The 25,957-nt window shown below is 41.7% G+C and overlaps 1 protein-coding gene across 1 annotated transcript; it reads left to right on the forward strand.

The window, feature by feature from the left end:
- MRPS5 (mitochondrial ribosomal protein S5) lies at window positions 1-25,957 on the forward strand. Its single transcript, XM_087823698.1, has 12 exons — window positions 1-89; window positions 2,557-2,637; window positions 7,815-7,952; window positions 11,597-11,722; window positions 13,243-13,476; window positions 15,021-15,055; window positions 16,472-16,562; window positions 19,330-19,376; window positions 20,097-20,154; window positions 20,426-20,488; window positions 22,819-22,955; window positions 25,578-25,957. The coding sequence occupies exons 1-12, from the start codon at window positions 32-34 to the stop codon at window positions 25,800-25,802; spliced, it is 1,293 nt and encodes a 430-aa protein (XP_087679824.1). The 5' UTR covers window positions 1-31; the 3' UTR covers window positions 25,803-25,957.

Below are 25,957 nucleotides of genomic sequence, written 5' to 3' on the forward strand. Positions count from 1 at the left end.
TGCCTGGACGAGGCGCCGTGGGGGCTGCACCATGGCGGCGGCGGTGCGCGCGGCGGGCTGCCTCCCTGCGCTGTGCGGCGCGTCGGCGGGTGAGAGCGCGGACGCGGAGCCGGGGTGCGAGCGGCGCGGGGGCGGGGGGCTTGACCAGGCGGAGAGAAGAGAGGAGCCGCGCGCGGACCCCGGGCCCCCTCACACCCGGCTCCGTCCCGCCTGGATCCGCTGTGTGACCTTGCGGGCGCCCTCGCCCTCTCTGGGTCGCAGGATCAGCCTGTAAAGTGAGGAGGACTGGACACGAGGGCTGGACGCGGTTCAGCAGACCGCTCGTGCGTGCTGGGCAGAGAGGGGCTGGGAATCGCTAGCAAGTGTGGCGGGCGCGACCCACGGGTTCATTCGGTGATGTGGACGCGGGTTCGAGGTGGATGGCGGCCGGCAAAGCTTAAGGGAGAGAGGCCTTCCTGCAGCTCGAGTCGCATGGAGTGGATTAGGGTCAGTCGTGTTAGATTCTGGGCTGGTCAATGCCATTATTAAAAAGAGGGGTATTTCGCTCTGGCCGGTTTGGCTTGGTGGTTAGAGCGTGGGCCCACGCACCAAAGGGTCGCGGGTTCGATTGCTGGTCAAGGGCTTGTACCTGGGTTGCAGGTTCGATCCCCGGCTCCGATTGGGGCGCCTGCTGGAGGCAACCAGTCTCTCGCATGGATGTGCCTTTCTCCTCCTCTCTCTCCTCCCCTACCCCCGCCCTTCCACGCTCTAAAAGAATCAATGGGAAAAATATCCTCCTGAGGATTAACAAAATAGGGGGGAAAAAGGATATTTCGAATGTCAGTTTTGCTGTCGCCCCCCCATCCCCAGACCTGTCCACGCCGGTTGGCCGTTAGCAGCTATCATTTAGCAGTGCGTGAGGCTTCTCATCTCTCCGTGTCCTTGACAGCCTTTGTTGTCGGTCCTTTTGATTATATAGTAGTCATCTTAGTGAGTCTGGAGTGGGATCACACTCTGATTTTGATTTGCATTTTTTGATGGCTAGTGGGTATCTTTTCTTACTGCTTATTGGCCATTTGTATACAGTCTTTGGAGAAATGTCCATTTAAATCTTAGCCCTTTTTTAAATTGGGCAGTCTTTTTTATTAGTGAATTGTAGGAGTCCTTTATATTTTCTAGATGCAAGTTTCGTGTCAGATATGTGATTTGTAAAAAATGTCTCCCAGCCCAGCCTGTGTGGATCAATGGTTGAGCATTTACCGAAGAACCAGGAGATCAGGGTTGGATTCCTGGTCAGGGCACATGCTCCCGTTATGGGCTGGATCCCCAGTAGGGGGTGTGTAGGAGGCAGTGGGTCAATGATTCTCTCTCATTGAAGTTTCTATCTCTGTCTCCTCCTTTCCTCTCTCTGAAATGAATATAGTTTTAAAAATGTCTCCCATTGTGTGTGTTGCTTTTCATTTTCTTGATAGTGTCCTTTGAAACATAAAGGTTTTAAATTTAGATGAAATCTGATTTACCTATTTTTTGTTTTTATTGCTTATGCCGTTTGTGTCATATCTAAGAAACCATTGCCAAATCCAAGGCCATGATGATTTAACCTTATGTTTTTTCTGAGTTTTTTAGCTTTTGCTCTTACATTTAGGTCTTTGATCCATTTGGAGTTAACTTTTATATATGATGTAAAGTAGGGCTCTGACTTGATTCTCTTCTATATGGGTATTTAGTTGTTCCAGCACCACTTGTTGAAAGAATTATTCCCTCCCCACTGATATGCCTTAGCAGCACTCTTTTCAAAAGTCAGTTGCTGGCAAATGTCAGAGCCTTTTGTGAAGCACTGTAGTTTATGAAGTGGTACACAATACAGCTACAGCCTGGAGCTGCAGGGGCTCCAGAGGGGAGAGGGGAGCAGAGTGCTGGGGGAGCACTGTGGGAATCAGGGAGGCTTCACCAAGAGGTGCTCTTTCAGACAAACCAGAGACCATGTCAGACAAAACGATGCCAGAGCAGAGTGTGTTCAAGACTATGAGTCTGGTGTGGCTAGAGGGAGATGAGGCTGATGTGGAAGATTGGGGCCAAGTTGCAGCCCTGTAGGCCATGCTGAGGAGTTTTGGCTTTGTTCTGCAAGCAATAGGGAGCTAAAGAGTGGTATATCGGGACTGTGAAGGGACCAGACCTGTTATTTTAGGTCTGCCTGTCAGCAGATGGTGAATTACAGAGGAAGAGACCAGAAGCAGTGAGACCTACTAGGAGACTTGTTATTTACCATATGGCTGGGGGATGATGAGGCTTGAACTAAGAAGGGGCAGTGAGGTAATAGGAGGGTTCAGCTGGCAGGTGGATCAAGTTTTCAGGAGAATTTATAGGGCTTGGTAGCTGGTTGGATGTGAGAATGAAGGAGATGTGATGTGATGTGACTTGAGCAAGTGGTCATGGAGCCCAGAAATTACTCATTTACTTGTCTTGGTTCTTTTATTCTATAGATATTAATATTAATGTTAATATGGGCTTTACTGTTTTTAAAATTCCTTTTCATGTAAAAATATATCTTAAAAAATATTTTAAAATAATTTACAGGTCATTTATGGTCCAGACAGCTTTACCTAAACACCTTTCCAACAGCTTCCAGTTTGGCCTTGAAGACTGTTCTCAGCAATGGTGAGATTCATTTATTTAACTACCTTGTCTTATAAGATTTAATGTTAGAGTACTGCATGTGATTTTTAGAAATATCAGTGAACAAAGCACACTCTTTATAGTGGAAATGCATAGAGTCTAAAGAGTATTATTTATTTATTTATTTTTTCATCACCCTTTATTCTCTCTATGCCCTCTTCACTCCCACCACAATCACCACACTGTTATCCGTGTCTATGAGTTCTCTCTCTCTTTTTTTCTTTTTTGCTCAATCCCCTCTCCCACCCCCAAAACACACACACACACACACACACACTCACACACTTACATGTACACCCCACGAGAGCTGTCTGTCTGCTCTCTATCTATGAGCCTGTCTTTGTTTTGCTTGGTAGTTCAGTTTGTTCATTAGATTCCACATATGAGATAAGTCATATGGTATTTGTCTTTCTCTGGCTTATTTCACTTAGCAGAATGCTCTCCAGGTCCATCTGTGCTGTCACAAAGGGTAAAATTTTCTTACTTTTTATGGCAGAGTCATATTCCATTGTGTAAATGGACCACAACTTTTTTATCACTCATCTACTGATGGGCTTTTGGGCTGCTTCCAAATCTTGGTTACTGTAAATAATGCTGTAATGAACATAGGGGTGCATGTGTTCTTTTGAATTAGTGTTTCAGGTTTCTTCAGATAAATTCTCAGAAGTGGAATCACTTGATCATAAGGCAGTTCCATTTTTAATTTTTTGAGATAACTCCACACGGCTTTCCACAGTGGCTGCACCAATCTGCATTCCCACTTACAGTGCATGAGGGTTCCCTTTTCCCCACATCCTCGCCAGCACTTGTTTGTTCATTTATTGATGATAGTCATTCTGACAAGTGTGAGGTGATATCTCACTGTGGTTTTAATTTGCATCTCTGATGATTAGCGACATTGAGCGTCTTTTCATATGTCCTTAGAGAGTATTACTGATGATTGCAGTTGTTATAGTTTAAGGCTTTAAAAATAGCTACACCAATGTCCACGTCCATGGGCCATGCCTATAAACATACAAGTTCCCTGATTAATCTCTCCCTACCCACACACCCTCCCTGCCTTCCCTCTGAGATCCCTCAGTTTGTTCCAAGCTTCTGTGTCTCTGGATCCACTTTGTTCATCAGTTTATTTTGTTTATTATATTTCACATATAAGTGAGGTCATGTGGTACTTGTCCTTCTCCAACTGGCTCATTTCACTTAGCATAGTGCTCTCTAGTTCCCTCCATGCTGTGCCAAAGGCCAAAAGGTCCTTCCTTTTCATAGCTGCATAGTACTCCATGGTGTAAATATGCCACCGCTTTTTTATCCACTCAAACTGAGTGATTTAATTGAGTGATAAGCCTGTGTGTCAGGCTTATAACATGTAATCTTGGTTAATCCTCACACCAGTGCTTATGAGGAAGTTGTTATTCCCTTTTTACAGATGATGAAGTAACTCTGAGAGGCAGAGTGACTTGGACAAGTCATACAGACAGTAAATGGCAGGACTAGGTCCTGAGCTGTCTGGATACCATGATGCCTCCTCCTAACAGTCTTTTAGGGGCCTCTGCTCCTTCACCAACATAGTACAGGGCTCTCTCTTCATTCACTCTCCAGAAAGGGAGGACACTAAGCTCTGCTGAGCCTGTGTTGTGCCTGTGGTCAGTTAAATTCTGCCTTTTCCATATGGACTGTGCTTAGGGCAGAATTGAAATCCCATTGTGTCTGAGTTTTAGGAAGTCTGTGCTGGGCTTTACTGTCGAGATGTCTGAGTACCTTACTTGAGAGGTCCAGCAGAGGAATCTGATGGGCCTGGGCTCTTCCCTTTATTTGTTCATTTGTTGGTTGGGTCATTCATTCATTCATAAGCACTCTGCCCTTTATCAGCCAGGCAGTGTCCCTGAACTGAGCTGATGTGAGGAAGGCCAGAGAGGAGCTCTCTTGGCTGAGGGGACAGCCCTGCGGAAGGCCCTGAGTGGGGAAGAAGGGTGACTGGCAGAACAACAGCACAATTCTCTGCTGCACCACTTTCTACCCTTTCAAACATGGGCAAATGTCACCCCTCAGACCCTCAGTTTCCACATCTGTAAAATAGGGACAGTAGTCCGTGTTTTAAAGATTGTTGTATTAGTTCTTAAAATATTGTATTTTTACAGAACACTAAAAGGTTTATATCTCAAAACCAGTTCCCTTTCCTACTCCTTCCCACCTTCCATCTTGTCAGATGCTTTCAATTCTTTCAGCTTTCTTCTGGTTATATTTCTAAATAGGTGGTATATATTGCTTTTGTCTCTGTTAACATTGTTATGCTAATTGAAGAGCTCTCTTCCACCTCCATCCCTGCTTTTCCCCAGGAGTTATTTGCACAATTTGGATGAACTCTGTGGATGGTATTTTCATTATTAAGGTTATGTGTATATTATTACAGCCGAGCTAGTTAGTATTCTATCATTACATTTTCTTCTTCAACAGTTTCTTTTTCCTAGAGTTAATGATTGCCTTGGCTAGTTAGTATTCTGTCATTACATTTTCTTCTTCAACAGTTTCTTTCTCCTAGAGTTAATGATTGTCTTGATTTTTAAAAGTTGCTCTTGCCCGGCCAGTGTTGGTCAGTGGTTGAGTGGCAACCCTTGAACCAGGAGGTCACGGTTCGATTCCCAGTCAGAGCACATGTCCAGGTTGCAGGCTAGATCTCCAGTAGGGGGCATGCAGGAGGCAGCTTACTGATGATTCTCTTTCATAATTGATGTTTCTATCTCTCCCTCTCCCTTTGTCCCTCTGAAATCAATTAAAAAAAAAAAAAACACACCAAATTTTTTAAAAATTTGCTCTAAAAACATTAAAAAAAATTTTTTTTAAGTTGCTCTGTTTCCTTTGTACCTATTGCAATATTTTTCTAAATGCTACAACAGATTTGTCAGAAACCTAGCCATAATTTTTCTAAAATCTCTCAAATATCATTAGTTAACCAGTTTGATTTAAAAGAGGAGGTTTAATTAGAAGGAAGAAATTCTTCATGGTGAAAACTATTAGAAAATGAAGTGAGAATTTCAGGAACAGAGTCTGTGTCTTTGAAGATGTCCACTTACAGGGACTTCCTGGGCATGGCTCTCTGTAGACTCCATGGTGACTGTTCCTGAGACGGGAATGTCATGGTTTGAAATTAATAAGAATTCAGAGGATCAGAGCAAAAATGATCATTGATTATCAGTGGATAATTACCTGTAACTGAGCTTCAGAATGTGACTTGCAGGAGCTGCTGCTGTCTCCTGTTTTAAAAATCACAACATAATCTAAGTAAACTTAGTTGTAGCAATTGTTTTAAAAGAGATTATTTCTGCCCGGCCAGGCGTGGCTCAGTTGTTGAGCATCGACCTAGGATCCAGGAGATCCCCGTTTGATTCCTGGTCAGCGCACATGCCCAGGTTGTGGGCTCCATCCCCAGTAGGGGGCGTGCAGAAGGCAGCTGATCAATGATGACTCTCCCATCATTGATGTTTCTATCTCTTGCGCTCCCTCTCCCTTCCTCTCTCTGAAATCAATAAAGATATTTTTTTTTAAAAAAAAGATTATTTCTAAACTCTAAAGTCAACTTATTTCTACTTTTGACAATTGGACCTTTTTGGGCTAAGTACATTATTAGCTATGAATAGTATTCCAATCTTTCAAAAAAATTAAAGTATTCTAAATCTGATGGTAGTGATTTTTACACTCAAAGTATATCAGGTATATCAGAGATTGTAGTACTAAATGCTGCAAGGTGAAATTCATATGCAGTTGATATTTTGTTGTAGATTGAAGAAGTTACAAGGAAAGCTAAAATGTGTCCCAACAGAATGAGGTTTGGAATGATCATTGAAGCCCTGAATTTATTTAACATGAAAAACCAGTATTTTCTATTTACTTTTTATTTGAGTAATTCACTAAGTGAGCTACCTCACAGTGTCATCTGAGCCAATTTCCACCCTCATGCCATTGAGTAATTCATCTGGGATTGAAATTGGTGTTTAACTGTGATCTACTAACTTGTCTCATGACTTTTGGCAAATCCCTAACCTTGTAGGCCTAAGTATTTTGTGAAACAAAGGGGTTGGGTAAAATGATTTTTAATTATTAACAGAGATTATTTATTTTTTTCAATATCTCTTTACAGTGGAGATATTTTGACAACATATTGCCGTTATTTAGTGTCAGTTTTCCTCACATGCTCAATCAGATTCTTCCTGTTGCCACTAAGATCATTTCTGGTTTGGCCTTGTGGGACAGGCAGTTGTTACCTGTTCCTATTTATAGCTTCTCAGACTGGAGGATAGCTGCTGTCACTCATTGGCTTCCTGTTGGTCAAGCCCAGTACCCTTAAATGACCCTTTTCCTCTCGAGAGCTCATTTCCCTTGTAGTCACTAGGCTCCCCACTGAGATGCAAAAGCTCAAGCATGTACACTTTTTTCCAGTATTTCTATTTCCCTGAGTTCGCTGGTTTCCCTCACCCCTGCCATCTTCCTCACAGGACACCACCATCCATGGCATTGATAAAATGACTGCCTCTAAGACATGGCTGTTTAAAAACACTTTTTAAAGTAATACATATATATATGGTTAAAACATTCCAAAAAAGCCAGTCTCTCATCTCCAACCCCAAATATATCCATTTTCTTCCCCTGAGGCAACCATTGTTTCCAATTTCTTGTATATGCTTCTGGAGTTAGTCTGTAAAGTGAATTCACACCCACTCCTCATTTTTTAAACAAGAGGGGTAGGATGCTCTAACACTGTTTTGGACCTTACTCTTCTAACCAGGTCTTTGCTTTCCCCGTGGGTCTTTCCGTTGTCCGGCTGCACGCAGCAGAGGGCGCCATTTGCTGCGAATAGATTGCAGGGAGCATGGGGTCCTGTCCTGCAGTGTAGCAACCCTGCTGTGGGCAGGTCGCTTCCTTCATTAGACAGCCCCATCCTTTGTGTGAATGAACTGTAACTCTAACTAGAATGGCCATTTCGTTTATCAGTCCAATGTTTTATTTTAGTTTTAAAAGAAATACTGTTCTCAAAATATGATTCTTAAAAGTTCAGGATTTTAATGACTTATTTTTATTAGGAATAATTAATTATTTGGTACTGGCAATGTTTCTTCACAGCTGTGGAGCATCTAACTCAAAAGTTTTATTCCATCTACCTACAGGCCCTTTGTTACCTCCAGGAACCAGAGACGATTGTCATTTCAGCAGCTTGACCCGTGCACTGCAGACACAATGCTGGATTTCTTCTCCACACAACTTGATGAGCCAACAGTATAGATCCTATAGTTTCTTCACTAAATGTACGTAGACTGGCCACAAACCTCCCATTTCATGAAACAGGAAAATGAAAGGTGCTTTTCTATCTAAATTTTTCTTCTTCCTTAAATGAATTAACACTTTAGTGATTAGTATGTGATGTACTATTAAAATAAAAATGTTCCTTGCCCTGGCTAGTGTTCCTCAGTAGTTAGAGCATTGGCCTACAGACCAAAAGGTCTTGGGTTTGATTCCCCATCAAGGGCACGTACCTGGGTTGCAGGTTCATTCCCTGGCCCTAGTTGGGGTGCTTTCAGGAGGCAACCAATTGATGTGTCTCTCTCACATCCATGTTTCTCTTTCTCTCTCTCTCTCTCTCTCTACCTTCCCCTCTCTCTCTCCCCCACCCCTTGCCTCCCTTCTACTCTCTCTAAAAAATCAATGGAAAAAATATCCTCGGATGAGGATTAACCAAAAAAAAAGCTCCTTCATGTACCTTGTAGAATTATCTCACACGCTGCTAGTCGTATTTGTATTATACTTTGGGGACTACTAGTTTACTTTAATGCCTTATTTGGGTCACTTGAGGCTGATTTAGATTCACACCAAGAATATACTCAAGAGTCTGTTTCTAGTTGTGCTTTAGTCGAGATAGGACATCTAATCAGGAGAAGTTTATTTTAAGTAGACATTTTGTTAACACAGCTCCTACTTATGATAGAATTTGAACTGAACTCTGAACTGAAATAAATGGAGATTGAAGTTACAACTCAGCATTAGGCAAATTTTAAAAAATTAGAATTATAAAGCCAATTTATTTTAAACTATTTGGCAAATACAGAAAGTCAAAAAAGGAAAACACCTACAACCCTACTGCCCTGAAATCCTGGGTTTGCCATCTTTTCATGCAGCGATATATTATACACTTTCTACATTGGTTCATAAACTCCCCCAGTGCCTTGTTATGACGGCTGAGTAGTTCACTGTGTGGGTGCAGTTCACTATAACGTGGAGGTCTCCTGTAACTAGGTCACCTGTGTAGTGGTGCAGCAAAGAGGACCAGGTGGTAGGGATGTTGCAGGTAGCATAGGCTTCAATGAATCTGCGGATTTGGGTGCAAAGAGAAGAGAGGTGGATGGAGTTGGAGTCTCTTGGAGCCCCTAGCTCCAAGTGTTTCTCAGAGCTGACTTTGTACTTTGGGGACTATATGAGACTCAGAGGCCTTGGGAATTTTTTTAAAATACTCTTTGCCCTGCCTTAAAACTCCTCTTGTTCTGAGGTGCCTCTTGCCCTCTTAGGCCCCATTCCTGCACTGTCGTCTCACCTGCCCCTGACTCTGCATTAGCCTGTGTTCTTTCTCAGCTATGGGGCTCTGTGCCTTATGGGTTTATTGCTCCCCAGTCATATTGAGATTAGCTTCAAGGGTGCGAACTCAGCTGAAACTAGCATGGGGCTAGTTTTTGCTGTTTCAGTAGGAAATACTCTTTGATTGTCCAGATTTCCTCCAAGAAATAAAACATTTTTACAAAGTTCATTAAGATTTCCTAAGACTAGTGTATTTTATTTTACATAACTGTGGTAGTTAACAGGAGTATATGTTAACCTACTTGTGCCCTTCCAGAAAATGACAGAAAGAGTTGAAATAATAGTAAGTCTATTCTAAATAGCATTTTAAGTTAATTAGACTCTTAGACCAGTATGTCCTGTGTTAAAATATTAAAATTTCTGTCAAAACAATTTAATTCAACTTGTAGCCATTAAAAAATTATGTTTGTGAATAATACTAAGAGTATGAGATAAAGCTCACAATATAATAAGTTAAAAAAACACAGGATACAAAATTGTGCATGTGTTGTAATTCCAGTTTTGTCTAAAACAAATACACACACACACAAGTATGCATGAGTGAATAAAGAAAAGATAGAATATACCTACTGATCTAACAGTGGTGATGGGATTCTGATTGTTTTTTATATTGTTCATACTGTGTATATTTTCCAAATTTAAAAAAACTATTTCTGTTATAATCTTAAAAACAAATTAAAACCATTTTAAATAGCATAATGCCATTCAAAAGTTGACATAGGATTTGCTGTCTTTTTCAAAGGTAGTTAGAAATTTTATTTTCCCCTTATGTAAAAAAGATGAACTAAACTCTTTGGTCTTTTACATCTTTATCTCAATATCAAGTTATTTTTCAAATAGAATCCCTTTTAGTCTTAATGAGTCATTTGCTTCTTCTGATTCTAAGTAATTAAAAACTCTACCATTGATTGACCTCTTAATACGCCCCCATTAGAAATGCTCTTGTGATCTTTCAGGTTGGGGTGGCATTTGTAGGCACTACCATTTTTAAGCAGTCTGGAAAGAAAATCAAATGTGTAGAGTTTAGTCTGAGGCTGGTAATTTTATTTTGAGCCTGGGCTGCTTTTAAGTGGATCAGTGTCATCCTAAAGTTTGAGCTCAACCTAAACCCTTTGCTCTGACCAGGGATAAACAAGCAGCATGTGATGTGACATCTCACTTACTTTTAAGACCTTCAGTTATGGAGATCAGCTATAATAATATGTGTGTATTTGGAAAAACGGTATACTGTGCAGGTTAAAGCACTTAACAGTATTATAAATGCAAAACATTTTTCCCTGTCCCTCTTATCCACCCTGAGGGTCAAGGTAAGGCTTTTCAGGAAACAGCAGGTAGAACTTTGAAACCTGAAGGGCCCATCAGAGAAAGAGGGTGAAGATGCTCACTTGTCTTTCAGGTATGTCAATATTTCAGGCAGGCAGCTATATGGAGCTCAGATTTTTGACTAATACAGCATTTGTGTGGCTTGATCCTTTGTTAAATAAATTGATAACGGAATGGAACCTGTGGTTATAAACTCAATTGGTGGTGCTGTGAAAGGCTGGAAGTCCTCGGGAAGAGAGAATTCAAATCTAATAAATGGTGTAGCTACACCAGTAAAATTCAGAAGAATCTGAACATTCCACAAGTACAAAGGGGAAAATACTGATTGAAATGTATGGTAGAAAAAGATTTTGGGATCCTAGAAATTCACAAGTGGAACTAAATCAGCAGTGTCAGAGTCTAAACTTAAAGTAAAAGACAGGCATGATTTAGAAAGGACACTCACATGCAGGTATTAACTGTCAAACCCCTGCTCACTTATTCTTCCCTGTATATGGATTAGACTTTAATTAGATTTGAAAGTGAGTCTGGGCATTTAATTTTGAAGGCTACACGGAGCTGTTTAGATCATTCACAGAAAAATAAAGCAAAAAACCCAAATTATTAAGATTTTGTGGGTTCAGATTGACATGTCAATTCTTGTTTAGGCTAAAAAATCTGTATTTATGAAGGATAGTTATTGATTATCTCTGTGGTTGTAATGGAGGCAAGAGGGCAGGGAAGAGACCTGTGACAAAGTTGATAAAATGTCTGGGAAACAAACCTGCTGGAGAGTGGGATTTACATGTTGGCTGTCTTTTGTGGAGGAAGGCCATATTTGAAGGTAGTAGAATTGTCACCTCTTGTGCTTTCCAAATATAGCCACGTGATACGTGCAAAGAATGATTTAATTTTACTTTCATTGCTGGAATGATGCAGTGGTCTTCTGTCCTCTCTAGTCAATGGGAGACCATAGATCATTACTTAAAAATACAATGAATAAAAACCTGTTTCATTGCAGTGACAGCAGATGAGCTGTGGAAAGGTGCTTTAGCAGAGACTGGTGCTGGAGCAAGAAAAGGAAGAGGCAAGAGAACTAAGAGAAAGAGAAGAAAGGATTTGAACAGGGGTCAGGTCATTGGTGAAGGTAAGCTTAAAAAAACAGCTAAGGTGCTTTTTAAGGCTTTCCCCCAAATTTTATAGATATTTTTACAGTCTAAAAGCATTAAAACAATTCTCTTGAAGGGCATTAGGATCTGCTGCTTACCCCAGGATTCTAGGGGAGGAAAATTTCATAGAAAGGGATTTATTCATTCATTCGTTCGTTCAACAAGCCTTCAGTGTCGGTCTGGCATCTCCTTTGACAGTTCCCATCCTTAGCTTATGATTCAGGATAAAAGATGGAATAAATGGTGAGTTGGCAAACTCTCTACAAAGAGCTAGATAGTAAATAGTTTCAGCTTTGTGAGCCACATGGTCTCTGTTAAAACCAGGGGCATAAAACAGTTTTTGACAATACATAATGAAATTGGTATAGTTCGTTCTAATAAAACTTTATTTACAGAAGCAAGTGGTGGGCTCGATTTGGCCCATGGCCTTTAGGTTTGCCAACCCCAGAACACATGATTATTTATTGAAGAATAAAAATAGTATGGTGTACTTCAGTTGGCATTTTGTACTGTGGTTGCTGACAAATTATCATTGATAGTAATAGCCTTTCATGCATGAAAAAAATACCTTCACTGTTCTAGTTACTGCACGTCTCCTTGGATGATCATCTCTGACTTACCGTGTATTTTATTTTTAACATTTAAAAAATTATAACTATCATATATGCATACTTCTCAGTAAAAACTTCAGACTGTAGGAGAAACTTAAGTCCTTCTGGTGCCTTTTGATACCCCTTTCCCAGTTGCCATCCCAAGGAAACCACTGATCTCATTTTGGTGTGTTTCCTTCTGGCATTTTTTAATGCTTTTATATACATAAAAACCCTAAAAGAAATATATATTTTCTTCTTTTTAAAAATAATTAAATTATATCATGTGCTACATAGTGTCTTATAATTCACCCTTTTCACTCAGATCTTGGAAATTGTTCCACATCAGAACCTATAGAACCACCTCATTATTTCAGCTTGGTGCAGAAGATTTCATAGATTGGCTATGCCATGGTTCATTTAACTCCTCCAATAGTGCTGGACACATAGCACATTTTTTCATTTTTTGCCTTTACAAATAGCTCTCCATGGACATCCTTGTCTAGGCACACATTTGCCTCCTACCTATGTGGGAGTATTTCTCTAGGCAAGGGGTGGGTAACATATAGCCCTGCCAAGGCAACTGCAGGGACTCAAAATTCAATCAATCTAGGAGCTTTTTTACATAGCTAATTTTTAAGTTGATAATTTTGTATGGCCAGTGAATGATGTTATAAATATCCAAATGGCCCTTGGCAGAAAAAAAAAAGAAATCCATGAAGTGGAATTATTAGCTGTTAGGGTAGGCACATTGAACATTTTAGTGACTGTGCCAAGTGGTCTGCCGAGTGATTATGTTAGTTTAAACTCCTACCAGCAGTGCCATCTATGCACCCATTGCCTGGCATTTTAGCATTCAAGAAATGCTTTAAAGAAATTCTTATTCATGTATGTTTTTAAACTTTCAGGGCGTAGTGGCTTCTTGTGGCCTGGTCTGAATGTCCCCCTTATGAGGGATGGCGCTGTGCAGACCATTGCCCAAAGAAGCAAGGAGGAGCAGCAGAAGGTGGAGGCCGACATGGTCCAGCAGAGAGAAGAGTGGGACCGCAAGAGGAAGATGAAGGTTAAGCGGGAGCGAGGCTGGAGTGGAAACTCGTGGGGAGGTGTCAGTCTTGGCCCCCCCGACCCTGGTCCCAATGGAGGTAGCAGAGTCCTGGTTTTGCTTACCTTTGTGACAGAGAGTACTTGCAGTTCTAGAATCCTTAATGTGACTTTATTTACTTGCCTGTTTAGATTGCTTGTTTCCAAAAAAGGACTTGAACATCATTGACAATAGCTTTACATTGTTATCCAGCTATATTTTGTGGAACATTAGAGGCCTGTAACCAAGAAGTACGCCACACGCAGGATGCAGAGCACTGGGTTCTGACATCGTTACTGTGCTTTAAACGTGGCAGTGTGCGTTACGGATCTACACGGCAGTTTCCAGCACAGTTGGGCACTGGGTGCCTGTGGAGCGGCGTGGCGTGGGCGTGCCGTTTCCGTAACAGGGTTTCCGTCCCAGAGGAGGAACAGATCGTTGTCATTAAGCCTCATAAAAGGCACATGTGAAAGGAAAATTGATAATCCTAATTAGGCCAAATTAGAAAACAAAGTCCTCCCCCCTCCCCACCCCGCCCCATGTGTGTAGAGGAAAATCATCTCAAATATTCATTCTTGAGGAGGTGAAGAAATAGCCAAGAGTGCAGCTGCTTGCTTAAGTTTGGCCTAAAGAGAAGAGCAGAGGTTGAGATGGAGAGACTGGCGAGCATGCGTAGAGCTGAACAGAATGCTTCAGTTGGGATGAGAAAGATGATATGGGAGGGACAGAAAAAAAAGATCAGCCAAGGCCCCAGTGGGGGCCAGATTCAGAGTAAAGAGAAGTGGGCTGCTCGGGACAGAGTCAGGTGAGCCTGTATTCACCAGAATATTTTGATGAAAAGTAGGGTATCTGGGGCTTTCTTCCAAATTATCCAGTGGGGTGGGAATTGAAGTTTAGAGGAGTAAAGACTAACATGAGTTGGTAATTGTTGAAGCTGACTAATGAGTACATAAGCTGTCATTTTGCTGTTCTTATTTGTATATGATTGAAATTGTCTATACTAAAAGGTTAAAGGAACATAGAGTATGTGAAGTGGCTGTGTGGTGAGTGGAGAGAGGCCTCACTAAAAGGACATGGAAGGCTGACCGGGAATGTTTAGGGGTCCGCGTGTGTGCTATGCTTTGACTTCAGTGGCACCCAGCAGGCCAGGTGCAGCCAGGCAGCTGCACTGCTCCAGGCCTGGGCACTGCGGGGGAGAGAAAAGGGTGAGAGAGTCGAGGATATTCCCAGGGTCTGGGAGAAATGACAGGCTGCGGCATGTTGGCTGAGTGGGAGAGGCTGTGAAGACCAGTGGGGGTGAGAGAAGGGAAAGCAGTGGGTAAGAGCCCAGAGGTGCTGGGAAGCTCCTAGAACTGTCACTGGGGGAGTCACTGAGTCAAGAGAGCTGGAGGGTAGGAGGATGCGGTCGAGGTGGCGGAGTTTATGAATTTCGTGGCGGAGCAGCGGTCGAGTGATGGTGGAGGATCAGAGCATGGCCTCTGAAGTGGCACCAAAAGACTCAAGTTTTCTCACATAAACATCGATAATCATGCCTGTGTTGAACATGCTTTCATACACTAATTGTATAGACACGTATCTGTATGCCTGTCTCTTTTCTTTCTGCAGAAACATATGATGATTTTGATACCAGGATACTTGAGGTAGGCATGCTGAATTCATTACCCATTTAAGCCTTTGGAGAAGTTGAGAAAGTTGGGGCAGGTGATGTGGGGATAGGGCAAGAGAACTGTGAGGAAAAGCCTTGATTGGTGACATTTTCTAAGACACAGAGCTGATTCGGGTAAGAAAATAATGAAACTTGAATTTCAGTCACTTGATACAGGTTCTCCTGACTATTCCTCTTTGGGGGGGCTACCAGTTGAAGTTGCATAACAGGACAACTTTGGTGTTGATAACAGAACTTGATGATTACATTTAGATTTCCTCCTTCTAAAGCTAAAGTAGCATTAGCAATCTGTCCTCGAATTATGAGCTAGCCGAATCTGGCATCAGTTCAGGGAGCAGAGATTGCAGGAGCCATGGGGCAGGGCCGGGAAGCGTGGAGCTGCTGTGCATGTACAGCTCTTGATGGGAAATCACCCAGCAGGCCTTGGGAACTGAAGCCTGTGCCAGGTAAACTTCAGTCACTCTGCAGGGAGATCCCCAAAGTAGTCATCTTCCCTTGGAGGGGTGCTGCGGGGTTGTTAGTGTTAACTGCCTTATGGAGCAATCCTTTATTGAGTTTGTGATTGAATTTGTATGTTGTTTCTTCAATACCAGTTTATTATAGAATTTAAAATATGTTTATAAGCATGTAAGTCTTTGGGCCCCAGTGTATACCTTTTGGAACTTAATTCCTTTGAGAATTCTTGGTGTATGTGGGTGATTTCCTGTAAGGTGACCCACAGAAGTATACTCCAGCTCCCTTTTCCTGTAACCTCGTTTTATGAGAAAGGGGCTGCAGTGTAGGCTGTTTAGTTAACAGTTTCCTGGTTCCTGGCCTTTTATATACATTTAAAAAAATAATAATAAAATGCAGGTTTTCCTGTAGTTCATAATAAGCAGGTATTTCCAAATTTTCTATTTTTAGGTGAGCCTAATCCTTGGTGGAGAGATCCAGTTTTATGCTAATTCTTTCTATATATTGCATTTTGTTATTTCTAAATACACATTTTTTCGTATTTCAACATCTCTGATACTGGGATGTGTCTTATAGCCATCAGTTATAAACCATGTCAAAGTTTAATCAGCAACTTGAAATTTTCCTTTATATACATTTGTTAAAATGGGGTCCATTGAGTTGTGTAGTTTCAGATCCCTTTAAGTTACCTCAGCTGAACTGCTAATAACCCTGAGAAATAGGAGGAGAGAGTCTTATTTCCAGTTTCCTCCAGAAGAAACAGTCTAGGGAGAGGCTTTCTGTGGAGGAAGTTTGCTGTTTGTGCTCGTGGACTAGAGGATGGCGTGTCTCTGTTCACAAGTGTGCGTGTGTGTGTGCACGTGTAAGGAGGCCGCTGCAGTTCCCTACTTCAGAGTTTTCTTAAGGTGTAATATTTATGAAACATCTTGTCTTTTAGGTAAGAAATGTTTTCAATATGACAGCAAAAGAGGGAAGAAAGAAATCGGTCCGTGTTCTGGTCGTCGTGGGGAATGGCAAAGGAGCCGCAGGTGAATGAGGTGTAGTGACACTCGAGGTGCTGGTGGCGGAGGTGGGGATTGGTGTGGCCTGCATGCAGCTTTGAGTCATGGTTCATGCTGCTGGCCAGGCTTTTTCTACTGATGAATGAAACCTTTTAGGGTTCGGGCTCGCAAACCTTGTGGTCAACCCATGAAATCACTTAAAGGGAAAAGAAAGGATAGCTCTCGCATCCCTTTGCTGTGAGGAGCAATGGGTATATTTTAAAAAATATGTTTTCATTGATGTTAGAGTGAGAGGAAGGGAGAGGGAGAGAGAGAGAAACATCAGTGTGAGAGGAATATTGATCGGGTGTCTCCTGCACACCCTGTACTGGGGATCGAGCCCAACACCCAGGCATGTGCCCTGACCAGGAATTGAATCTGTGACCTTTGGTTCACAGGATGACACTCAGCCAACTGAGCCACACCAGCCAGGTCTCCGATGGGTATTTAAAAACACTATTGTGTTATTTATGATAGTGAAAAGTGAGAGGGAAGAAACCACTGCATGTTCACCAGTAGGGACATACTTACAAAAAGCATACAGCCATACGTCTAATGTTCTGTAGCCACTGAAGAGTTATGGGAGCTTACAAAATAATACTAAGTTAAAAAAAACAAAAAACTTCAGATAAGACCAAATATAATCCCAATTTTTGTTTTTTTTTTTAAAGTATCATAGGAATGTACACTTAATCTATATGATCCTATTAACCAATGTCACCCCAATAAATTTTTTACTTAAATTTTTTTTTAAAGTATGTTTATATGCAAATAAAAGACTGGAACGATATACACCAAAAAGGTTAATAACTTTTACTCTAATTCATAAGTTTGCCACTCATTTAATTTTTCTTATTTTCTATAAAGTTTCCGTAGTGAATGTCTACTTTTGAAATGTGTACCTGAATGTGTAAGGGAAAGAAAACTGCCTATTTAACCACATTGACACTTTTAAAACAAGTCATACAAATGGATAGTACGTTGCCAAAGGAAACCAATCTCTTTTTCTTAATTTTTTAAAAAATATGTTCCTATTGATTTCAGAAAGAGGAAGGGAGAGGGAGAGAAAGAGAGAAACATCAATGATGAGAGTTGATCGGCTGCCTCCTGCACACCCCGCACTAGGGATTCAGCCTGAAACCCAGGCATGTGCCCTGACTGGAAATCGAACCGCAGTCTCCTGATTCATGGGTCAGTGCTCAACCACTGAGCCATGCTGGCTGGGCAGGAAACCAATCTTAACAAATATTTTTTGTATCTTTCCAGAAATTCTTTATTCATGTATCTTTTTTTAAATTTACGCAAAGGGATCATAGTATATCCATAATGTACCTAACTTTTCTCACTTAGCATTACCCTGAGATTTTCCTGTATTAGCAAAAAACAGATTCCCCCTTATTCTTTGTACTGATTGCATAGTGATCCACTGTGTGGGTAAATGTAACTTTTGTTACCTTTTCCCTATTGCTGAATATTTATGTTGTGTCCAATTTTGTAGTGTTTATTAAAAACAAAAACAAAAATAGCTGCTTATACATATAATTGGTTGTACTTTGGCAAGAATGTCAATAGGGAAAATTGCACTGAAATTGCTGCCTCAAAATTATATGCGTTTTGAATGTTTGTTGCCAGAACCCTTCCCAAAGGCTGTTCAATTTATGTGCATCTGTACTCTCAGGCCCTTTCCAGCCCTGAATATAATCAAACGTGACTGGTTGTCAGTGTCATAGTGAGACACTGTCTTCATTTCCATTCTTTAACCATGAGAGTTTGGACACCATTGTAGATGTTTATTGGCCATTGTTATTTCCTCTTTGGGGCCTGTCAGTTCATTTGCTTTGCCCGTCTTTCTGTTGGATGGTTCTCCTTATTGAGGGTATAGCTCTTTGTAAGGTAAGGACATTGGCCTATTGTCTATCATATATTTTGACTTCTTTTCTTTTTTCCATGTGTAAGTTTTAAATCCACAGAAGTTTTAAACCTTTATGTAGCAAGTTTGTCAGTCTTTTTTAACTTCTGGTTTTATGTCTGGATTTCTGGTTTGGTGCTTAGAAAACCTTCATTTGAAGGTTATAAATACATTTACTCATATTTTCCTATAGAGCTTGTGTGGCTTAAGTTGTTGTATTTAAATTAGGAATTGGAATCCATTTGTCCCAGGTTCTCAGATGTCTTGCATCTCTCATGGAGCAGTGTTGTCTTATGTTACTTTTAATAATTGATGGTGACAGCAGACAGTGGAGGCATTCCTGGGAACTTGTGATAAACCTCACTTCATGGGGTCAAGCACTCGCAAACTCAAGAATCATTGATTTTATCTCCCAGTTCATTGAAATCTGAATTGCATTTGAAAGTTCTAGTGAAATCATGGTTTTACTCTATAGCAATCTATGTTTTCCCAACCTTTCCAGTTATTTTAATCTATTTTTTAAAATATTCAAAACCATGTACCTTATTAATTTAGGGCGTGGTTAGTTTTATTTTTTTAAGTGAGTATATTTAGTTTTATACAGAGATTTATAAAAGGTAATGTTATGGATTAGATATCCAAATGTACTATTTCCCAAATGCCCCAGAACAGACAAGCAAATCTCTAGCCTTCTGCTTTGGCACTCGTTTTAGATAGCAGGTTTTCTGCGGGTGGAGGAAAAATGAAGTGCTGTGAATTATTGTGGGAGCTGAAACTTGAAATGTGGTGAAAGGCATTATGTGCCAAATGTATGCCCTATTCACATTTTTGCTTTTTCTTTTAAAGGGTTTGCCATTGGGAAAGCCACTGAACGAATGGACGCTTTCAGAAAAGTATGTATATTTTCTTTAGTTGACAGTAGGAGATCAATAAGCTATGTGCTAGACACATTAGGAACCACATACAAAAATAAAATAGAATAGAATAAGACCCCTTCCCTCAGGCCTCCTGTCCGAGTTTCCATATCTCACAAAGAGCAGTTTCTGAAATACCTGTATGCTTTCCCATCGTTTTCATCAGACTTGTGATTGTTACCAAAATTGTGACAACTGAGAAAAAGTGTCTCACACAAAATGTTCAAGGATACTAAAGATTATTGTTAATTTTTTGAGGCTGTGAGAGTGATATTGTGGTTAAGTTTTGTGTGTGTTTTTTAAATTAAATCCTTAGCGTTTAGAGGTATATACTGAAATTGTTGTGTAAGTTTGAAATTTTCTGTAATAAAATACGTTATGAGAGTTTTTTTTGTTAAGCTTCACCCAAGGATATTTTTTCCGTTGATTTTTAGACAGTGGAAGGGAGGGAGCGAGGTCCGGCTGGGGGGAAGACATCAATGAGAGAGGACACATCCATCGGTTGCCTCCCGCATGTGCCCCTACTGGGGCTGGGACCGAACCTACAACCCAGGTACTTGCCCTTGACCGGGAATCGAACCCTTTCGTGCATGGGCCAGTGCTCTAACCACCTGCCAGGGCGAGAGGTATTTTTTTGAAATCTCTGAGAAAATGTAAATTCCAGCAATAGAGTTAAGAAGAATATTTTTCATCTTTCAGGCAAAGAACAGAGCAGTTCACTATTTGCATTATATAGAACGATATGAAGACCATACAAGTGAGTGTTAATCTTTTTAAAATCTGCAGGGTTGTGCTTGCTCATTATATGCGGCACCATATCTCTTTGGTAACTTTTTCTCTGCTTGTTGCTACGTTCTTACAATAAACAAAATGTAGAAGCAAACTTTCTCTCCTGAGAAGGTGGCGATGGGTAAATCAGACTCTGTCACTCATCCTTGGCTGCTTATGGTCGTATTAGATGCTCTGTAGTATTTGAAAGGGCGTTAAGCTGCACACCTAACTGCTCATCTTTATGTTTTCCCCTCCAGTATTCCATGATATCTCTTTGAGGTTTAAAAGGACACATATCAAGATGAAGAAACAACCCAGAGGTAACTAAAAAACTCTTACAATTTTTTGAAGAGAGAGCAGAGCAGTTATAGGTCAGTTTTGCTCACTTTTACTTGAGCTCATTTTGAAGATGCCAAACAGAAACACCTAAGTTAGGTTTTAAGAAGTCGGAATAATTTTTATATCTAAATGATTTTTGAAACACTGCCCCACCCTGGCCAGTGTGGCTCGGTTGGTTGGAGTGTCGCCTCATACACCAGGGGGTGGCGGGTTTGATTTCATCAGGGTGCATGCAGGAGGTAGCTGATTGAGGTCTCTCTCTTCCTCTCCCTCTCTCTCCCTCCCCCTCCCCAAATCAATACAAAAAAGAAAGAAAGACTGTCCCAATTTTACTTGTTGAAGTTAGCATTTTTTATTTTCTCTGTCTTCTAGTCCGTTTTATTTTTCACGTTTCTATATAGTTTAACCTATTTCCTGTGCATTGGGGTTAAATATTCTAATTTTGAAGCTAAAACAGTATGATACATTATAGATAGCTTTTCCTAAAGTATGTTCCTGTGTGTCCCTATTTCTGTGAGAGGATATTAATTTCAAAAAGAATGCCAAGTAGAAAACTGGATTCAGGAAAGTAAAAAAGATGTTTGTGTATCTGTGAATGTTGAAGTCTTTAAGGCATTGCTGTAAATGTGCATCTTCAGGGGGATGAAGAAGCCACCTTCCCAGGCTTCAACCATGGGCACTTCTGCCTTGGCTGTAGGACAGTATCCGCTTCCGCACATAGCACTACAAAGCATTTCCTGTACCCCACACAGGTGAATTTAGCTTTTATTAAACAAATTTTTTTTTTTTTCTATCCAAGTGTGTACAGTAAGCCATCACTTAACATTGTTGCTAGGTTCTGCAAAACAGTGGCTACTGTTGAGGGAGTGTCTCATGTGGTCCAGGTGCTGTGCAGCCTGCACGCCCTCCCTCGAGTGCTCCCCATCACGCCCCGGTCATCCAGCAAGCAGAGCAGGGCCCTCCAAACATCTGCCTCGCACGTCCTTGCATGTGCACCTCTCCAGGTGTGTGTGCATCTATATACATCAGTGTACACATGCACTGTTCACACATGGACACGTTCTGTGTGTGTGCAACTCCACACAAAAGAACAACCACCCTTTGTTAGCCTGTCGTTAGCCACCCTCTGAAGCCCTCAGTTCTCAAATGATCTGGCACAGCTACAGAGCCTGCAATATATTTCCCTTTCAAATGGGAAGGACAGTTCTAGGTAAGAATATAGTCTTTACATGCATATATGGAATCACCAAGAAAAATGCAGCACCTTAAAGTGAGTGGAGAGATTGCTGAGCTTCATGTCTGGCTAGTCAAAGGTTAACATCTAAACTTGGGGCTCTTTTCTCTCATTCTCACCTGCATTTGCCAGGTACTGATCTAGGCTCTGGGAACTCAGCAGTAACCATATCCACCTCTCATGGAGCCCACATTCTACTGGGGGGAACATCGGATAGGCTCTGCTGAGGCCTGAAGTGGCAGTCAGGATGCCGGTGTGGGGCATTCTGGCCTTGGGAAGGAGGGGCGAGATCCTCAGTCTTGTGGTTAAAGAAGACCTCTCTGAGGATGAGGTATTTGAGTGAGACCTTGAAGGTGAGAAGTAGCCATACAGGGAGAGCAGGCACAGAAACACAAGTTCAAAGTTCCCCAAGTGGGAAGCCAGCAGCAGGAGGGCGGAGTCTCTGCATGAGGTCAGCGAGACTCAGGTCACAGAGGGCTTTGTGGGGGTGGAGTTCTTTATTTTATTTTATTTTTTATTTTATTTTATTTTATTTTTTATTTTATTCAGAGGACAGTGGGAAGTGAGGGCTTTAAAGAGGAAGTGATGTGTTTGGTTTGTGGTTTTCAAGCTCCGCCTGGAGAAGGTATAAGTAGACCTGAGTAGGGCATGTGGCTGGAGGGCAGGCCAGCAGGGAGGTGAGGACAGGCAGAGAACGTCCAGGGAGAGTCTTACAAAGCCACAGTCTTCCCAGGAGGGGAAAGTGGCCACCTCTGCTCAGGGCAGCTGAGCAACCTAGGGCACATGTGTTCCTCCATCCTGAGTTCTTAGCAGGATGCCAGGAACTTTCAGGCAGCTCAGTCAATCTTCATAACAGCCCTGGTTTTTTGCCTATTTGCTCAAGACATTTATATTATTTCTTTTAATTCAAATAACATCTCACTTAAATAAGGGTCATCAGGGAAGTTAAGTAAGTTGTCAAAGGTCACCCAGCTGGAAAGTGATGAAGCCAGACTGTGATCCATTGTCTTCTAAACCCAGAGCCTGAAACTGTGTGAAAACCAGCAGGTGACTGACTGCGATTCTCCCCTTTTCTAGGCTACGGTCTCCACTGCCACCGGGCCATCATCACCATCTGCCGTCTCATTGGCATCAAAGACATGTACGCCAAGGTCTCGGGGTCCATGAACATGCTCAACCTCACCCGGGGCCTCTTCCAGGGGCTCTCTCGCCAGGTAACCATGCCCGGGTCTGAATCAGAAGTTCTGCTTACATTTTAGTTGTGTGCATTGACCACCGTTTCCTGGAGCCTCCTGAGGACACGGGTTCTGTGCTGTTTAATTGGGTAGTTCATCCAACTGAAGACTTAGTTCATGAAGATAACCTTTAAAAAAATACTTCATGTGTGTTTTGAACTTTCAAAATTAAGTATTTTTAAAAGCCAGTAATTACAATCTGTGTTTTATTATGAAAAGAATACATGCTTGTTCTAAATCTCCAACAATAGAGAAAGTAAAAGAGAAAGTGCATTTCCTAATTTAGACCTTTCCACTGGGACTGGGGTGAAGCCTTTCACCCCTTTCCACTCACACTCACTAGAGCTGTCTTTAGGGGAAGCAGTGTCCATCGTCCCTGTGTAGGTCGTTCAGACAGATCCTGACTTACGAAGAGCCGTGAGCACTAACATGCCAGGTTATCTCTCTACTCAGCTGGGAGCCCTGGGCCGCTCCCACCTGCGCCCTCATCCTGGTGGGGTCACAGTCACTGCTCCCAGTAGAGAGGAAGGGCTGAGTGCCCCTTGAAAGGATGGGTAGAACTTAGCAGAGCCAGGTTTAAGAGACTCCCTTTTTCTGGCCTCGGTTTGTTGAGGATTTTGACAGGCTTCCTTACAGGGAGTTTGATGGCTGTTTTTTAACAAAGTGATCTATGGAATCATTGTAGCTCTCTCTGCTTAAAATAGGAAAATTAATTTTTAAAAAAAAAAGCTTTGGCCCTGGCTGGTTTGGCTCAGTAGTTAAAAGAGCATTGGCCTGTGGACTCAAGGGTCCTGGGTTCAATTCCAGCCAAGGGCATGTACCTCGGTTGTAGGCTCTATCCCCGACCTTGGATGGGATACGTGTGGGAGACAGCCAATCGATGTGTCTCTCTCACATCTGTTTTTCTCTCCCTCTCTCCATCTCTCCCTCTCTCCCTCTCTGTCTCTGTCTCTCCCCCCCCCCCCCCCCTTCTACTCTCTCAAAAGCAATGGGGAAAAAATATCCTCAGGTGAGGATTTAAAAGAAAAAAGAAAATACTTTGTTGCCTTGGCCAGTGTGGTTCAGTGGTTAGAGTGTCAGCCTGTACACCGAAGGGTAGTAGCTTCAATTCCTGGTCAAGGGCACATACCTGGGTTGTAGGTTCACTCCTCGCCCCCTTGGGGCGCATGCGGGAAGCAACCAGTCGATGTGTTTCTCTCACATCAATGTTTCTCTCTTCTCACCCCCTTTCTTCCACTGTCTCTGAAAAGCAATAGAAAAATATCTGCATATTTTTCCAGGATTAACAAAAAAAAAAGAAAAAGCTTTGTTTAAAAGATTTTTTGAACAGCTGTGTGTGTGTACTATCCAAAACATAGTTCAAAAATACTTCTAAATTTAAACTTATTGTTAGAGGTTTAATTACTTGATGTGACAAGATTGGTGTTACATAGCTCATATTTATGATCAAGTACACTTGTTCACTTATGTGATGTTTTTGTTTTATGTTAGTATTTTGAATCTTCTAGTGTAATTACTATATATCAAACCATCTCAGATATCATCAGTTATTAAAAGGTTGCATTATTTAATGTGCTACTCATGAGAAAAAGCCCCACCAATTTAAGTAGCATGTTATTGATTAACGAAATTATTTCGTTTTTATGAAACAGCTCTTTTCTAATTTCAAACATATGTAGAATTAGAGAGAATACTACAAGGTGGACAGAGCCTGAAAACATGAGATTGAACAATCAGGTATTTTAGTAAACCATCCATCCACTAAATTAATTTTCCTGTTTCCAGACTTTGATGGCTGCCTTCTGCCATGAGACCACTGGTGCTCTCCTCCATGTCAGCAGGAGCACCTCATGGTCAGCTTTGTTTCTCAGTACCATCCCTACCCAGCTCCAGTTATTTTGAACCAAAACTCAGACATCATTTTATTTCATCCATAAATATGTATCTCTGAAAGATAAGGATTTGAAACTACCCCCCAATACTATTTATTATCTTACTTAAAGAATTAACAGGAATTTAATATTACCACACATCTCATTAGTGTGCATAGAAATGTCCATTTGTCAATGAAAAAAATTTTTTTATGCAATTTGTTTGAATCAGGTTGCAGCTGGGTCAATACATTGTAAGTTTTGGTGTCTTTTAAGTCACTTTTAATGTATAGGTTCCCCTCTTTTTTTCTTGCATTTGTTTTATAGAAGAAACCAGGCTGTTTGTCCTGTGGTTTTTCAGTCTGGTGCTGACTACATGTGGATCCTTCACTTCTTCTCTCCCTGTGTGTCCTGTGAATTGGGAGTTAGACTGGGGCTTGATGAGATTCAGATTGATTTTGGGCACAGTATGGCACATGATTGCCAGGGCTTGGAAGGCCAGAGACCAGAGGCCAAGGCCTTTCCTCCATCCCAGTTGGAGGTGGGGAGGAGGGGCTGAGATTATCCCACTTAGAACAGGTCACCCCAGAACCAGCTGAAAGGGTATTTAAATCCCCTGAGTGGCAGTGTTGTTACTGCCGACTTCCCTCTGGCTGAAGGCTGTTCCTGCCTTTGAATTACAGATGTGCCTCACAGACCTAACTGCTCTTCTCCATTTGGTCTTGCTCAGGAAACCCACCAAAAGCTGGCTGATAAGAAGAGCCTCCACGTTGTGGAGTTCCGGGAGGAATGCGGTCCTCTGCCCATCGTGGTCGCCTCGCCCCAGGGGGCCTTGAGAAAGGATCCAGAGCCAGAAGATGAGGTTCCGGACACCAAACTGGACTGGGAGGATGTGAAGGTGGCCCAGGGAATGAAGCGCTCCGCATGGTCAGGTTTAAAGAGAGCTGCCACCTGAGCGTCCCTCAGCCTCATCCACAGTGTTGGTCAGGTCAGCACCTGGAGGAGACTCAGCTCTCACACCTTGGAAAGCCAGGTTTTTTGTTTTGTTTTAAGGGGAAAGATCAATCTTAACTCCTTTATTTACAAATAAATAATTATAGTTTTAACTTA

Source organism: Miniopterus natalensis, chromosome 13, assembly GCF_054644295.1.
Source record: "Miniopterus natalensis isolate mMinNat1 chromosome 13, mMinNat1.hap1, whole genome shotgun sequence".
NCBI lineage: Eukaryota > Metazoa > Chordata > Mammalia > Chiroptera > Miniopteridae > Miniopterus > Miniopterus natalensis.